The sequence below is a fragment of the Epinephelus lanceolatus genome, chromosome 18 (assembly GCF_041903045.1).
Source record: "Epinephelus lanceolatus isolate andai-2023 chromosome 18, ASM4190304v1, whole genome shotgun sequence".
NCBI lineage: Eukaryota > Metazoa > Chordata > Actinopteri > Perciformes > Serranidae > Epinephelus > Epinephelus lanceolatus.
Genome location: NC_135751.1, coordinates 16,805,564 through 16,823,964, shown reverse-complemented (window position 1 = coordinate 16,823,964; position 18,401 = coordinate 16,805,564). Strand labels below are relative to the sequence as shown.

At 41.7% G+C, this 18,401-nt stretch overlaps 1 protein-coding gene across 2 annotated transcripts in view; it reads left to right on the top strand.

Moving 5' to 3' along the window:
- Positions 1–18,401, top strand: part of znf385c (zinc finger protein 385C) — a 187,634-nt gene that overhangs the window by 60,364 nt on the left and 108,869 nt on the right. For both annotated transcript variants that reach the window (XM_033645708.2, XM_033645707.2), the window contains exon 2: positions 4,609–4,938. In XM_033645708.2, the coding sequence (XP_033501599.1) occupies positions 4,611–4,938 (328 nt within the window). In that variant the 5' untranslated portion in view covers positions 4,609–4,610. The remainder of the gene's footprint in view (positions 1–4,608; positions 4,939–18,401) is intronic.

The following is an 18,401-nucleotide window of genomic DNA, read 5'->3' as shown; positions in this document are numbered from 1 at the left end:
ATATTTAAAATTTATATGTATGGATAGAAAATTCAGTTATCTTACAAAATAATATCTCTCAAAGACAGAAATTCGGATAGGCCCCAATAGGGGACACATACACACACTAGAGTGTGGCGATCCGAGCCTGACGGTACCCGACGGGTCGGCCGGGTTTGGTCAAAAATGTAGAGCTACATTTTTGACCAAACCCGGCCCGACCCGTTATAGCTATATAAATTGTATTCGGGCTCGGGTCGGATTCAGTCAGCTTTCAGTGAAAATGTAGTGTAAAAATAAATAAAATCCTATTGTCCGTCCTGCTTATTGCTTGGGCTCTGTTATTTACGTGACAACACCTGAACACAACACACACAGACACACATTGGCTGTTTGTTTCTACCTCTTCCCTCTCTGGAAGTCTCGGACCTCCAGGCGCCCGCCTAGGCCTTGATTAAACGCTGGAAATAAAATAAAAGAGGGAGACAGGTTTTTCCTATTTTATCTTATTTTGTTTTATTTCTCCCTCTCCTCTCGCTAGAAGCGTCGGACCTCCCGCCTCCCGCTCCCGTCTCCGCAGCTGAGCACCCACGGCGCACGCCCGGCCTGTTAAATAGCCTGTAACAATTGTGTGACACAAACTCAGTGCTTTGGTCATTAAATAATGTCGGGCTCGGTTCGGGTTCGGACAGAAATATGCTGCCCGTGCCGCACTCTAACACACACACACACACAAACACACGGAAAACCGGACATTATCATCAGTTTATAAAAACCCCCCGGACGCCCCGGACAGGGCGTGAAAAGTGGACATGTCCGGGCAAAAGAGGACGTTTGGTCAGCCTAAGCTCACCCCCCTGTCAATCAGCGGCTCCACCAGCAACGAGAGCGGCGCGACAACTCTCTATTTTACGCAGCTCTTCTATTTTTGTCGCGCTACGCTCCCCTACGCGACCCTCCAGCAGATAAAAACTACATGAAATAGTGTGCTAAACGAGCACAATGTGTTTTTAAATGAATAAACCATTATCAGAGGTGATATGTGATTTTTTTTTCATGCATTTACCCATGTTTATCCGTGACATTGTGTAAATGTCCGTGGTGGACATTTGAAAGCGAGTAGATAACAAACAGCACAGTAAACTTGTAGATAACTCAAATATATGTAATAACTTAGGTGGAAAATGCTTTAACATTTCATGCAGCCTACATGCAGCCTCTCGGCTCGGCAAACGGTAAACAACCCCGCTGGCTTCTCTGCGTGTTTGAGCGTGTGTTGCGTTCAGGCGTTGTCAGGTAAATAACAAATTCCGGCACTTGAATAGGCCATAGCACAACACCGCAGCATGTCAAGTTGGCTGAACCTGAGCAAAATACCATGGAATAACGTGAAACCGATATGATTTTTTCTTAAAACCGTGACATGAAAATTTTGTTATACCACCCAGCCCTACATTACATTACCCGGATCTTCCACATTGTTGGGCCCATAGAGCAAATGCACTAGAGACTTATGACCGCAGAGCATGGTCAAGCAGCTAACTTCTGCTAGCCAGGTGGCTGACTTCCAGTTTAGCGCTCCGCTAACTTTATTTGGGATAGAACGATTGAATTGTGCAGCTCTTCTACACTTAAGAAATATTATTGGACCAAATGGATTTACAGATTTTTCTTTCACACTATAAGTCTATGGGAGGAAGTCTTCTTGGGCCCCATGGCATCACGTGACAGACCCGGTCATTGTAATTCCGCTTTTGGCCACTATGTAAAATTGGTTCAAAGCTAGCACTGTTCTTGTGGGCTTATGTGCAGCAGGCTTTGAGATATGTTTTCTCTTGTTTGGTGGGTGTGTCAGAAGTATTGCACAATCAGATTTATAAATGAATGTCAAGTAGATCTTTACTTATTTTACGCACATTTTTTGTTTTTATTTAACACTTGCTTTGGCAATGTATACATATTTTTCCCTGGCCAAAAAAGCCCCTTTGAGCTGAATCTCACCTCACCATACTTAAAGGCAGTCCACCTGCATAACACAACAGAATGTTTAACGTACCAACGTTTTCGTTTGAGTAAATGTTTTTTTTCTGGGCTGAAGGTGACACACACTGATTGGTGCACAGGAGCACGTGTCATTACCTTTTTCTGAGTGAGTCCCTCCCAATTCAAGAAAAGAACTCAGGGTAAAGAAAAGGAAAACAAAAGTCTCAAATGTAAGGTGGTCCAAGGTTTTGCAGAAAAAAGTGCAATCATGTAGGACCCCACCCCTGGGAGCAGAAAACTGGTTGAGAAAATGAGTTTCAATGAGGCTTCAGAAAAAGTTAAAAATGAAAACTTAATTGTCACAGAATAAACCCAAAATAGCACTGTTAGTATGTAAAGTAACACTTGTCCCACTTTTTAAGTAACAGAGTTTAAAATATATTTTCACTTACCAAAAGATTAATGATGTAATAATAATGTAATGATGCAACTCACTTTCAAAATGCTGATGGTGTAGCAGGTAAAAAACACTTTCATCTCTGCAGTCTGTCCAGTTTTTGTGTCTGCTGCATAAATATCCAGCGAGTTGCTCAGGTAAGCTTTGTTTACCCCAGATTGTACAAAATCACCATTGGCATCCAGAACTATTGTATATAATAACTGTTTTGACTGTGAGAAGAATTTGTCAAACCCCTGCCAGACTGGTCTCTATGGTAACGGTCATGCTTATGCCATTTCTGCAGAAGGCTAATCTGTATCACAAAATGGCAAGCATGAGATTAAGATCCACTTTTGCTGGCTAGACACTGGAGCTGCAATTTATCTTTAATACACAACCGATGTTTTGAGTTTATCCAACAGTCTGTAATGTATGAGATTTCTATGTGCTATGAAGAACTGCCTCTTAGTGCAAGGTTGAGATGGAGGACAGAGGAACGTAATATGCTCTGTATGTTACAGTTTGTTCTGTTCTGCAGGTCTTCATTGAGGGTTTTGTTTTTACAACCATGCTAATTTGGGGCGGCTAGCTGAGTAGTTTGGCAGGAGTGTGAGGAGGTTGCGTGGTTAAGGACCACAGAGATTTTTTTCATTCGGTGCCAGAGAGCAGCATCGCTCAAAGCTTTTGAGAAAACATCTGATGGAGCCTCTTGAGTGCTCCCAGATTGGCAACGTGAATAGCAGCTTTCATGGAGGCTGCTTGCCCTAATGTGTTTTTGAGCACTGTGTGTGTACGTGTGTGTTTTTGAACTCGGTGTGTGTGTGTGTGTGTGTGTGTGTGTGTGTTTTCATGCATGTAGGTATGTATGCATCATAGACTCCACTTTGGTGTGTGTGTGTGTGTGTGTGTGTGTGTGTGTGAGCGGTTTGGGTGTTTACATAAATAACTCGAGGCGGAGGCAAAAAGCCAGCAGCAGAAACACACAGCTGGGTGTATTTCAGGGACTTTTCCAATGGTGATGTCTCAATCTTTCACAGAGCTACTGTAGACCTACCTTTTCATTTATTTATAGAGACAGTAGCTGTGTATGAAACAAACAGCTCTTCTCTCTGACTGTCTGTCCTGGGAAGGCTGCTCCTCTGACCACAGAGCCCTTCATGGAAGAACTGAGGTGTTCAAGTCTTATTTGACAGAAAAGTCAATTTGCTCATTTGTGTCTCTTGATATCACTGTCCTGCTTCCCCATGTGCCCAGATTTTCACGTCTTTACAGCTTGTTGTACACACTCAGTAGATGGGAGAATAGTTTCAGCTCAAGCTCCCACACTTGTATATTTAATGTAGTTGCAGCTGTATCCGTGATTCCGCTGTTCTAATTTGAACCGTAATGTCAGCAAACATCATCAGGGCTGTTTCATAAGCTCTAGACTCCCAGTTGGTTTCCTGTTTGCCGATTTGAGGCACCGCTTGGCTGAGATCCTCCACAGAGGCCGTGCAGCTACTGCTGCAGGATTTTGGCTTGTAGGGGTGCACAGACAGCGAGCAGGCGTGCAGTCATCATAAGTGAAGAAGCTTGACAGAAGGGCCTTGCTGGTCCTCAGAGAGCCACACTGCAGCACTCTGTCTCCCCCAAGTGGTGCGTCATTGCACCCCTCAACCACCACCGCTTGGACTTCCCACTGTACGCGTGTGATCATGTACACATTTGTGCCAGGTCTGTTTTTTGCTTCCTGATGTCTTCATGAGCGTGCGTGTGTATACAGTGCAGGTGTCACTTTGCTCTCAGGGTGCTGACAAGCATGACTTACATCAGACAGGAACGAGGTCAGATTCCACACACTCCTCTACAAAGCTTTGGGAATCAGGGGTATTTTTGCCCGTGTGTGCTCTGTGGCGATCAGGTTTTAACAGGCTGGATTTGTATGCTGGGTGAGCCAGGTCATGCCAGACTAGGGAAGATGATACCTCCATCCACAGTAGACAGGACACATGGCCACACTCTGTTCCATGCTGTGGCGCGCATGCTATTGCTGGAGCACTTCAGAAAGGGAGGGAGCATCAGACATGTGCACTCTGAAAAAACTTTTGAGCACTGAGTAGTCTGACACCTGCGCTGTAAATGAACCTCTGAGCGATATTGGTGTTTCCTCCAGTCCAGTATGCTGTACATCATTTTTGTATTCATCCTGTCCTCCTCTTCTATCACAGGTATGAAGCGTCCGTTCAGCTCATCAGCTCCTCCGAGCACCGAGCTGGACAGGAGGGGGTTTGGAGCCGGACTGGGAGTGCAGACAGATGTTGAGCCTTGTTGCAACACCCAGGATGAGGGTGCAGTACCAGATGAGCAGTCACCAGGGGGCGCCCTGCCTGCTGCACTCTGTAGACCCAAAAGGGAGAGAAAGCAGCGGAGCTACACGTTGTGTGAGGTCTGCAACATCCAACTCAACTCAGCCGCACAGGCACAGATCCATTACAACGGCAAATCCCATCAAAAGAGACTCAAGCAGATCAGCAATGGCAAGATGCCAGGCAACACAGGTAGGCCTGGAGCACTGCTCGACTGACCACTGTGTTTGTTTATCGTTGCAAAATCAGATGTAAATCCAGAACATTGGATAAAATGCTCTGCCCCTGGATTTTGTAACCCTGTCCGGCACAATAGGGCCATGCAGCTTAGCAGAATCCCACACACTGTTTCACGGCACACTGTCACCAGCCTCTGTGTGCCAATCCCCCCAACTTGTATTCAATGGAAGTTAAACAAATTCAATTCTATTTGCTGAAATGTGTTCAGACACAGCCTAGGGCTGAGGACACACAAACACACACACTCACACACACACACACACACACACAAGTGGAGCGGGGCTGAGTGAAGTCAGCAAGTGAGAAGCTAATTAAGTGCTGGTTGTGTTTGATGGTTGTGTTCCTGGGAGTGATGCGGCTGGAGCGAAGTTGGACATTTTGTCATTCTAGTCACAGCCTCGATTAGGACTCCGCTCCGGGGGAATCAGTCTCTCAGTTAAGTTTGACTCGTTCACACCCCCAGTCTCCTTTTTGCTCTTTCTTCAGCCTTGCTAAAAGGATGTAAACACACAATACTCAACACAAAACACACAAGTATAAAAGTGTACAGGCAGGCAATGAGCTCACATACCCCTGCAAAAAATAAACAGGAACAACAATATGGAACCCAGATCAAGCTCAAGCTGCCATAACAGAACATCTTTAATAGCGACAGGTCGACTGTGTCTCAACACAGCAGATTTTTGAGCTGAAAGACGTTTGTCTGCTTCAACCAATCACACCGACGACATCTGCCCTCCAGAAATGTTCACTGTCAACAGCCGACATGGCCTTGTTGATAATTTGGTCGGATGCATATGTGTTTATGTCTGTGCATTTGTGCGTGTCCTATTCTGTGTTTCTGAAAGAGCTTGGCAGTATTTGAACCGGCACTATCTGAAAAGGGCATGTGGGAACATCAGGATATAAAATCCTTCAAAGCCAGTGGAATAATCTCATCCCAGCGGTAGATCTATATGGTTAAATGTCAAGCCCCAAAAAGATATTTCTAAGGCAGCACTGGGCTGATGTTGAAGGAAGTAGGTTAGCTCAATGGTTCAGTTTCCAAGATAGCTGGGGGAAATCTATGTGGAGTCAATATACCCTCGAGCAAGGCACTTAACTACCAACTACTCTAACATAGCTGCTCTGTGGACAACAGCATGGGGCAGTCTCTCAGATGTTCAGTGTTTTTTATGTCTATTTTTTTGTGGCATCTGAAGCAGGGCTTAAAGAGCAAAATGCTCAGTTAAATAAAAATAGATAAAGCCATTACTTTTTTAAATACTGAAATTTCCTGCAGCTGATGTCTGAGCAATGCTGTAAAAAAACCTATTTGCAAAACCCACCGTAGTGATACTGTAACAACTGCAAGAACCAGTCACAGGTGAGAACCGGTTCCAAATTGTCTAATCCTTCAGAATTGTATGCCTACCAGCTTATCAAGTCCTTATATCAATGCCAGCATGCTCTCTGACAGTTGCACATTGCAAAACATTGACGTCAAACTTGTGTCTGCGTGGCTGGAAACTTGCAACAAGGAGGAGTCATGGCATAAAAGGAAGAGACAATGCAAAGCGTGGCTTCATTTTATAAAGAAAGATGACTACAGTGTTGCTTGTAATGTCTGTAAATTGTTTATTTCAAGTAAGAGTGGAAACACCAGCAATATGCTAAAAAATCTTTCTACACAACATGGGCTTAAACTCCACAAATGCCATTTATTTGACACTTTACACAGCCACTGCTTCCCAACCGAACATCGTATCCGTTACCGAGGGTAAATATCCTGTATTATAATAACATTAGCACCATTCTGAGTCACATGTGTGCCTTTTTTCTACACTGTGTTCAGACTCAGAGGTAATGCAACAGTTTTGATGCTGCAAACCTGTGGCGACCTACTATTTTTCCATGTAGAAGATTAATTAGGAATCAATAAGAGAATCAATAAAGAACTGGACCGGCGAGCAGAATTGATAATGGCATTGGTATCAATAAAGTCTTATCCATTCTCCTCCCTATAGATAAATTATCTTTTTGAAAATACTGGATTAAAATTTATTACATACTTGCTTGGCATTTTTCAGTGTTTAGAGGGTGAGGCAGTTTCTAAATAACATTTCCATCATTTTGTTGTCACTCTTGGTCACTTTGCTATGGAAAGTTTAGTGTTCAGAATTAGTTGTGTTTGTCTGTTTTATTATTTTTAATTAGCAATTTAATTGTGTTGGGAAGCTATTATATCACAATTACAGGGGCTGGCAAATGTCATACCCACAGAGAGGCTAAAAGTGAGGGTTTCCAACCTCTTTCTTTACAATAAAGAAACAATTTTAAGTGTTCTTTTTTTAATTCTTTGACACTGAGTAGTTAAAAGCCAAGGAATTGGCTGCAACTGTCACTGAAATATTCTGAAAGAAGTACATGAAACAGATAGTCTGTGAAAAAATGACCCTTCTCCCCTCCTACTGCCTCTAATGTCATTCACTACAATCACACTGCGGTGCAGCAGTGACAACCAATCAAAGCTGAGGAGTTGCTAATGCTGTCAATCGTGTCAATCACAGGTAATGAACTGCAGTCAAACTGTCAAACTAGGCAGCGCTGATTAAGTATGAATCAATACTCTGTCACTGCATTGCCTTTTTCTTGCCTCAGATGTTTTCAGAAACATATTTTAGTGTACTGTTTAGCTGTAAAATGACAAAGTTGATCCATCTGGTGGTTGGTGCTTGGTACTCCATTTAACTGTATCCAGCATGGCAGCCTGGTCAGGAACTTCCTAATTTCTTAGCTAAACAGTACACTAAAATATGTTTTTGAAAACATTTGAGGCAAGAAATAGACAATGCAGTATGCAGTCTTGAACGTTTCATAAACATGGCTGACAAAAGAAGTGCACACATGTACTGAAGCAAACTCACACATATAATGGCAGAAAACAAAGAGAAATGCAATTACAAATTATTAAATTAAGGTCAATCTAACAATGACACACAATCATGTGGATAGACAGCAACTTCATAGAGCTTGTAATACTCAGAAAGGATCACCCTCATAAGCACTTTTCCAATGACAATGACGGCACCAATAATATTAAATACGAAAATTAGGGTATAATGATGCTATACAGAGACAGAAACATTGGCTCTCATATGAAATCATGCAGTTCAAAACCATATATTGTAATATCCCAATGTAGTATAGCATCACAGTGTTAATAACCATAGAAACAAATGCTCTGTCCTTCATACTGTACATGAACTTGGCAGTAATGTTGAGAGGCCTCTTTCTTTTGCCTTTGATCCTTTCTGTGATTGCTCAAATTTGTCATTGACATATTTTTCTGTTCTATTTTGTCAGACGTCTGCAGAAGTATGAAATATTGATTCAATTGAGGAGCTCTATGCAGCACCTAAGGAATTTGTTAGGCAGCTGTTATGACAGTCGATCAAATCACTATTTTAGTCGTGCTTCATCTGACAATAGATGCACAAAAAAAATATGTCAGCCACAACACACTGATGCTCTATTGATGCAGAAAGTTAGCCATCACAGGGGAGAGGAGCATGTCATCAGCAGCGATTGTCAAAAGTGTGAATATAGTCATTGAAACATTTTTGTCAATGTGGGCAGCAGAACTTTTAGAAATGTGTTGTGAAAATGCAAGCGCTGACAGAAAACTTTGGACAGTAAACAGCATTTTCAGATTTATCTCCATTAGTGTGGTCACAGCCTGAGATCAGCACATATGAGTTCTGCTTATTCTGGGCTGAAAATTGGGTTTTAACATTTATACACAAAGTGCTTAGGTGTTGCTTTTGGGTGGGAACTTCACTCATAAAACACCCATGGGTCTAGTATATCTGAATGCTTGTATGCTTATGGGCCATTGGTAACATGGATTTTACATGTATCTGTCTTATATTTGCACGTTTGTCTTCATGGATGCATGCATGTTCTGTATATAAATAAATACATAAAACAAACAAACCCTGAAGAGGGGCGTTAACCTTTAAAAAAAAAATGTATTCATTCATTTACATGCATCCACACATTCACAGTCCCAGGCCTGGCACTGTTGGTTCTAATCGGCCCTTATCAGCAGCTGTTTGCCTGATTCAGCAGGTTCTGTCTGCAGCAGAGGCAGCTGGTGAGATGGAGCTGTCCGACTGGCTGCAAATCACTGACTGCACTGATTTCATGCAGTAACTCCTTAATTTTCAACTCCAACTTTTCCAGTTCTGCACTTTTAGAGATATTCTTGAAAGTTATTCACAGTGGTGGTAACATGGTTGGGGAAGTTGTTTTGTTTGTGCGTCCGCGGGGCCTGCTCTTTGGGTTTTCTTTTTGGATTACAAACAAATCACTAATTTCTTCTCATGAAAATGCAGATTAAAATTAGCTTGCCATCACATAGTTGTTTAAAAGTGGAGTTGTTCCAACTCTGATACCAGCAATTGCCTCCAAAACTGCCTAAAATGCTGGTACTGGCGAGTACTGCGCCAGTCCGATACCACGTAATTTATTAATGAACTGAAAAGTTGTTTCACACCTGCATAAACAGCAGTTTTCTCAGAAATCAATTCTTCACTGATCTACAACAGTAGCCTACACAGCAAGTTGTGCTATGCAGCCACTGGGAACTACTATTGTAGAGTGGTGAAAAATAATTAATTTCCAGTAAATTGTTTGATGTTAGCTGTTGGAAAACAGTCAGCAATACTGGCAGTATTTTACACCGCAAAGTCCCACCTTTACAAATGCTGTGTGTGCAGTGTTCAAGGCTTTAGTTTCAGGGTTAATTGTATACAGCTGTTAATTTTATTAAGTTTTTGAATTGTCTGTGTGTCCATCTGTCCATCTGTCTCAAGAATGCCTTGAAGTAATTTCTTCAAAGTTGACACAAATGTCTACTTGACCTTAGCAATGAATTGACTCAATTTTGGTGGTCAAAGAAAATACAATTTTGGCCATAAGTCAAGAATTCATACTTACTGTGACAAAATTTGATATAAATGTCTAATAGAATAAAATGATGACATGATGACATTTTATTTCCAAAAGGTCAAAGATCAACTTCACTGTGACCCCATGTTCTGCAAAAAAACATGTTTCTGGCCATTATTCTACAGCATAACTCAGGAACAGAAGATGAGGCATTTGGTCAGATACTTAATTGGTGACACTAATCTTTAGTGTCCATCTTGAAACTGTGCTGATTGTATAGATCTTTTGTGCTGCTGGGTTGAAGATGTGTGTGAAGCATCCATGTTTAAAATATTTAGCTTCTTTGCAGCAGTATTCATATTTGATGCATTGTCTACTGCCGTGACTTCATATGAGTCTGACAGACATGAATGTGAACTGTAACTGCAACCTGACTGATTTGCAGAGGCATACAACCATGAGGCAGTAATTCAGGGTTTTTTTTAACACAATGGTATCAAAACGGTACACAGTATTGGCCGATATGCAAGTTCAGGTATCGGAAATGGTATCGGGAAGGCAAAAATGGTATCGGAAAATCTGTATTTAAAAGTGTTTGTCATGCTGCCTCTGTCATCACTAGCTCTATGAAGTGTTTACTGTAGGTGCAGCAGAGCAGCAACCGTGAAACAAACTTAATAAAAATAAAAAAAATAAAAATAAATGTTATAATGTAGCAGGAACTCAGTCAGTCATACATGCAGGCCACGTGTTGTCTAAATTCCCTGTTTTGGTACACTGCTGCAGGTGATGCAAACTGCATATATAAAAGTTTGTGAGTATGTGTTGTTGGTGTGTGTGTGTGTGTGTGTGTGTGTGGCGCAGGGCATGCTGAACTGTTGTGCTGTGCAGATTCTCTCTGACATGCAGTCACAATCACACAGCCTTATCTCTGCTCACCTTCTGCTGATTCCCTCAGGCAGCCAGCCCTGCTGTGTCCTCAGCTCCACCACAGCTTCTCTGCTGTGTTTGTGTGTGTTTGTGTGTGTTTGTCTACGTATGTGTGCATCCCGCATGTCTGGTTTAGATATTTTTAGAATTCTTAAATGCTGCAGAGTCTGTAACTTGTGCTGTGGAAACATGAGGACATGCTTCAGTGCCTCCGTGTTTTTAACAGCTCATATATGTACAGTAAGGCACCTGTGAGTAGCATGGACCTTTTGTAGGTTTAGAATATACACTTTGTTGTCTTTTAAATCAATGTGTGTGTGTGTGTGTGTGTGTGTGTGTGTGTTACTCCCAGCGAATCGCCTCCGTGTCGGCGTGCGTTTTCTTCCCTCTCTGCTTCACTGAGCTGACAGTGGGTTCAGGCTCTTTTCTCTCCCTCTCTCCTGTCTCCCTTCTTTCCTCTCCCTTCCTCTTCATCTCTCCCTCCTTCTGGCATGGATGCCGGACATGTGGCGGAACCAGTCCCTTGAAAGATGAATGTGCCAGTGATTAAGTGATTTCACCCTGTTATCATTGAGACTAAGATGCAGTGAAGCTTGCTGACAGATCTGGATGAAGAGAAGAAGCCCAGATGTTTGGGTGACAACATGAGTTCAGGTGTTAATTTATGCAGTTTGTGCCCATTTTCATCTTAATGTTTCATAATGAATGATGTTAAAAATTCACTGTGCCAGCCTACTTGTTTTATTTAATTATATATATTTATATATATATATATATATATATATATATATATATATATATATACAGTACAGGCCAAAAGTTTGGACACACCTTCTCATTCAATGCGTTTTCTTTATTTTCATGACTATTTACATTGTAGATTCTCACTGAAGGCATCAAAACTATGAATGAACACATGTGGAGTTATGTACTTAACAAAAAAAGGTGAAATAACTGAAAACATGTTTTATATTCTAGTTTCTTCAAAATAGCCACCCTTTGCTCTGATTACTGCTTTGCACACTCTTGGCATTCTCTCCATGAGCTTCAAGAGGTAATCACCTGAAATAGTTTTCCAACAGTCTTGAAGGAGTTCCCAGAGGTGTTTAGCACTTGTTGGCCCCTTTGCCTTCACTCTGCGGTCCAGCTCACCCCAAACCATCTCGATTGGGTTCAGGTCCGGTGACTGTGGAGGCCAGGTCATCTGCCGCAGCACTCCATCACTCTCCTTCTTGGTCAAATAGCCCTTACACAGCCTGGAGGTGTGTTTGGGGTCATTGTCCTGTTGAAAAATAAATGATCGTCCAACTAAACGCAAACCGGATGGGATGGCATGTCGCTGCAGGATGCTGTGGTAGCCATGCTGGTTCAGTGTGCCTTCAATTTTGAATAAATCCCCAACAGTGTCACCAGCAAAACACCCCCACACCATCACACCTCCTCCTCCATGCTTCACAGTGGGAACCAGGCATGTGGAATCCATCCGTTCACCTTTTCTGCGTCTCACAAAGACACGGCGGTTGGAACCAAAGATCTCAAATTTGGACTCATCAGACCAAAGCACAGATTTCCACTGGTCTAATGTCCATTCCTTGTGTTTCTTGGCCCAAACAAATCTCTTCTGCTTGTTGCCTCTCCTTAGCAGTGGTTTCCTAGCAGCTATTTGACCATGAAGGCCTGATTGGCGCAGTCTCCTCTTAACAGTTGTTCTAGAGATGGGTCTGCTGCTAGAACTCTGTGTGGCATTCATCTGGTCTCTGATCTGAGCTGCTGTTAACTTGCGATTTCTGAGGCTGGTGACTCGGATGAACTTATCCTCAGAAGCAGAGGTGACTCTTGGTCTTCCTTTCCTGGGTCGGTCCTCATGTGTGCCAGTTTCGTTGTAGCGCTTGATGGTTTTTGCGACTCCACTTGGGGACACATTTAAAGTTTTTGCAATTTTCCGGACTGACTGACCTTCATTTCTTAAAGTAATGATGGCCACTCGTTTTTCTTTAGTTAGCTGATTGGTTCTTGCCATAATATGAATTTTAACAGTTGTCCAATAGGGCTGTCGACTGTGTATTAACCTGACTTCTGCACAACACAACTGATGGTCCCAACCCCATTGATAAAGCAAGAAATTCCACTAATGAACCCTGATAAGGCACACCTGTGAAGTGGAAACCATTTCAGGTGACTACCTCTTGAAGCTCATGGAGAGAATGCCAAGAGTGTGCAAAGCAGTAATCAGAGCAAAGGGTGGCTATTTTGAAGAAACTAGAATATAAAACATGTTTTCAGTTATTTCACCTTTTTTTGTTAAGTACATAACTCCACATGTGTTCATTCATAGTTTTGATGCCTTCAGTGAGAATCTACAATGTAAATAGTCATGAAAATAAAGAAAACGCATTGAATGAGAAGGTGTGTCCAAACTTTTGGCCTGTACTGTATATACATATATAAACAAGTAAGGTGGCAATGATTTATTGATGTTAAAACACCATATGTTTCTCCTTAAAGGAAAGTTGAAGGTGCGGCCCAAAAAAAATTCAACACAAATCAGGTGTTTTCCATCAACTAGGCTGTAGCAAATAGATTTTCTGAGGATAGAATAAAGCTACTTGAGAAAAAAACAAACAAATCCACTGGATATTTTTTACGTTGTCACGGTTCTTGTGTGGCAGCTAATGCTGGCCATATTTCATCCTGTCCAAAAAGAAAAACAATCACAATACTTGCAATATTTCAATGCCATAGAAATGCACCCAGCAAAAACTGGTGGTGGATAGACATTTTACAGATTTGCATTTAATGCATTCACATCAGTTGTGTGATTTCCTCACTAATATTAATAATAAAAAGGGAGCACTGAAATTTTGCCGTGTTAGAGACCTTTGTTATTCTGTTCATGATTATTTTTTATAGATAGACAAGGAGAAAAGCCCAAGTAATGTGGGTGACTCATAGTTTGAGTCTTGCTCACAATCTAACTTCAAGTTAAAGACAGAAGTTAAGTCCAGATGCTATTCATATTCTTCTCTCATTATGTTGATCTCTCAGGGAATGTCTTGCATGAGATTCCGCCCTCACATCATAATCCATGTCAGTGCAACATATATGGGTTATGAAGCTGCAGTGCATCCAAGTGCAAAGAGACGTAAGCATATGATAGTTCACCCCTCAAAATGCTTATTTGTATGTTTATTCGGGGTTCTTTCACGTGGCTGTCTGTGAAGTTTGAGTGTTGTTCAGCGCCTTATTGCAAGCGTGGCTTTTATAATGATTATACATATTTTCACCCGCATCCCCACAGATTTTGCATTTGACACATTTAGTTGACACAAGCTGCTGAGCAGAAACATGCATATAGTTAGCTAACAGGCACATGTGCATTGGTGCATATGAGCATGAAACCCCATTTACTTCCCCTCTCCTCCAGTGTTGCTGTTCTCAGTGGGGATGTTGGGAGACCTTGGATTTCCTCTGACCCACCAATGAGAAGCAAAGAGTCTAGTCTTCTTTTTTTTAAAAGATATTTTTTTGGCCATTTTGCCTTTATTAGACAGGACAGGTAAGCGTGAAGGGGGGAGAGAGAGAGGGGGGGATGACATGCAGCAAAGGGCCACAGGCTGGATTCGAACCCAGGCCGCTGCGGCAACAGCCTTATACATGGGGTGCCTGCTCTACCACTAAACCACCGACGCCCCGAAGAGTCTAGTCTTCTGAGGGTGAGAGGGCCCAATCCTTCATATTAAGCATTGCGATAAATTTTGGCCAAAAACACACAGCCAAAAATGAAAAACAAAATGTGGAAACCGACAATTAAAGGGGACCAATTGTGCTTTTCCTTATTTTTTTTGTCGTATATATAATATTACAGTGTCGAATGTTTAATGTGGCCAAAGTTTCAAATAATGAGGTGAAAGTTTGTAAAATCAATCGCTGTGAACAAAAACCTCCACCTTCAGAATGTTTTGAATACTCCGTTTCCGATGTGTTTATTTTTTTTCTACTTTCAAGACAGGCTGACGTCAGCTCTTGATTTTTACTCCAAGCACGATAATGCAAGTCACGTTACACTCACTGTTACATGTAGCTGCATATTTGTACCAGTGCCAATGATATTTATTCAACTCCGATTTCGGATTTTCGGATCATATACCTACTGAATCATGCAGTTATGTTCAGAAGCTTTTATTGGTAATTTTTAATGGGAGAAAGTGCTGCTAAACACAGTCCTTCCCCCAGCTGCAAGATCACAGCTTCATGTGGCTACGTGCTAACATCAGGGAAACATAATGTTGGTTGGTGATGTTGTAAACTTCTTCCAGATTTCAGACCATATTCTTGCTGTAACATGTCTGGTTATAAATATTTTGGTTTAGAAGCTTTTTCTGGGGATTTTTAACAGGAGAAAGTGACCCTATACATAGTCATCTCCCTGCTGCAAGTACACTGCTACTTAAGGCCAGGCAACATAGAGAAAATCAAAAATAGATATATTCAGTAAATATACTTTTTCTTTTTTTTTTCTTTTTTTCCAAATACCTCTATTGATATATATTTTTTTCTTGTAGGATTGATAATTGGTGCTTTCACAAAATATTTACACACTGAAATCTTTGGTATTGTGGATATTCGAGTTGTTCCGATACCGACACCAGTATCAGAAATGCCTCTGATACTGCCTACAATACTGGTGTTGCAAGTTGTGAGTCTATGAGCCGATTTATGTCTATCTACAGTACAGGCCAAAAGTTTGGACACACCTTCTCATTCAATGCGTTTTCTTTATTTTCATGACTATTTACATTGTAGATTCTCACTGAAGGCATCAAAACTATGAATGAACACATGTGGAGTTATGTACTTAACAAAAAAAGGTGAAATAACTGAAAACATGTTTTATATTCTAGTTTCTTCAAAATAGCCACCTTTTGCTCTGATTACTGCTTTGCACACTCTTGGCATTCTCTCCATGAGCTTCAAGAGGTAGTCACCTGAAATGGTTTCCACTTCACAGGTGTGCCTTATCAGGGTTAATTAGTGGAATTTCTTGCTTTATCAATGGGGTTGGGACCATCAGTTGTGTTGTGCAGAAGTCAGGTTAATACACAGCTGACAGCCCTATTGGACAACTGTTAAAATTCATATTATGGCAAGAACCAATCAGCTAACTAAAGAAAAACGAGTGGCCATCATTACTTTAAGAAATGAAGGTCAGTCAGTCCGGAAAATTGCAAAAACTTTAAATGTGTCCCCAAGTGGAGTCGCAAAAACCATCAAGCGCTACAACGAAACTGGCACACATGAGGACCGACCCAGGAAAGGAAGACCAAGAGTCACCTCTGCTTCTGAGGATAAGTTCATCCGAGTCACCAGCCTCAGAAATCGCAAGTTAACAGCAGCTCAGATCAGAGACCAGATGAATGCCACACAGAGTTCTAGCAGCAGACCCATCTCTAGAACAACTGTTAAGAGGAGACTGCGCCAATCAGGCCTTCATGGTCAAATAGCTGCTAGGAAACCACTGCTAAGGAGAGGCAACAAGCAGAAGAGATTTGTTTGGGCCAAGAAACACAAGGAATGGACATTAGACCAGTGGAAATCTGTGCTTTGGTCTGATGAGTCCAAATTTGAGATCTTTGGTTCCAACCGCCGTGTCTTTGTGAGACGCAGAAAAGGTGAACGGATGGATTCCACATGCCTGGTTCCCACTGTGAAGCATGGAGGAGGAGGTGTGATGGTGTGGGGGTGTTTTGCTGGTGACACTGTTGGGGATTTATTCAAAATTGAAGGCACACTGAACCAGCATGGCTACCACAGCATCCTGCAGCGACATGCCATCCCATCCGGTTTGTGTTTAGTTGGACGATCATTTATTTTTCAACAGGACAATGACCCCAAACACACTTCCAGGCTGTGTAAGGGCTATTTGACCAAGAAGGAGAGTGATGGAGTGCTGCGGCAGATGACCTGGCCTCCACAGTCACCGGACCTGAACCCAATCGAGATGGTTTGGGGTGAGCTGGACCGCAGAGTGAAGGCAAAGGGGCCAACAAGTGCTAAACACCTCTGGGAACTCCTTCAAGACTGTTGGAAAACCATTTCAGGTGACTACCTCTTGAAGCTCATGGAGAGAATGCCAAGAGTGTGCAAAGCAGTAATCAGAGCAAAGGGTGGCTATTTTGAAGAAACTAGAATATAAAACATGTTTTCAGTTATTTCACCTTTTTTTGTTAAGTACATAACTCCACATGTGTTCATTCATAGTTTTGATGCCTTCAGTGAGAATCTACAATGTAAATAGTCATGAAAATAAAGAAAACGCATTGAATGAGAAGGTGTGTCCAAACTTTTGGCCTGTACTGTATGTGATCTAAGTACTATGTACCTTATTAAATTTTAACCCCTGTGGTTGGCGGTGGTCTTTGCTTTAAAATGGCTTCCCTTCTGTCTTTTTTTTATTTAGCTTCTGGACACAGAAATGGACTAGTAGTATACAACTGTTGATATTATTATTTTTTTAACAAAGAGGCAATGGATTGGTATTCTGTATCGGCTGATATGCAAGTTTAGTTATCAGGAAGGAAAAAATGGTATTGGAACATCTCTAGCGGATGTAACGACTAAAGGCAAATAATAGCACGGAGAGAACAGTCTTGTAAGTCCGGAAAGTTACATCACCTCACTGTAATGCAGCCTTTAAAACCAGAAAAACTCTTACAATATTATGATATCCAAAATCTAAGAAGATATCTATTCTAATATCAGAGTATTGACATGACATTATTATTTTGTCCAGCCCTGACTGCTACATGAAGCTATATGCCAACATCAAAGAAATGTAATCTTGGCTGATATTGTTAATTTCTCCCCGATTTCAGATCATAACTCTACTGGAAAATGTCTGGTTGTGTTTTGAAGCTTTTATTGGTGATTTTTCATGTTAGAAAGTGTCACTATTCTCTGTTACAGTCATTTCCTGGCTTTAATGACTGTGCAGGGAGGCTGAGATATGGAGGACCTGAAAAGGCTGACCAATGAGAGCAGCCTGGGCTTTTTCGGGAGAGAGGCTAAAAGAGGCAGTAGTGTGAATATGGGTGTTCCAGCACATACACTATGAGCATAATAATGTATTTTGAACATTAAAGCATGTAAACATCTTCCAGTAGAAACCTGAAATACAAGTATGAACCTGAAAATTAGGATAATAGGTCCCCTTTAAAACTAGCCACTCCCCTACTGAAAATGCCTTTTGCACAAGCACTCACACACACATATCTTTCTGAACATACACATGTGGCTTAATTCTGCAGTACTATAAATAATCCTTTTCTCAGAGCAGATGATCAAATGATGATGGAAGGGTGTGGAGAGAGGGAGGGAAAAGTGATGGAGGGTGGACAGCAGCCTGGCCTGATATGACCCAACAGAGGGGCCTGTGGATCTATAAATCTAACAGTCTGACAACACACTGTTTGCCTGTGTGTGGTTGTTTGTATTTGCCGTTGTGTTAATCTTCCTTAGCTTTGTGAGGAGGCATAAATGTGTGATGTGTGGATGTG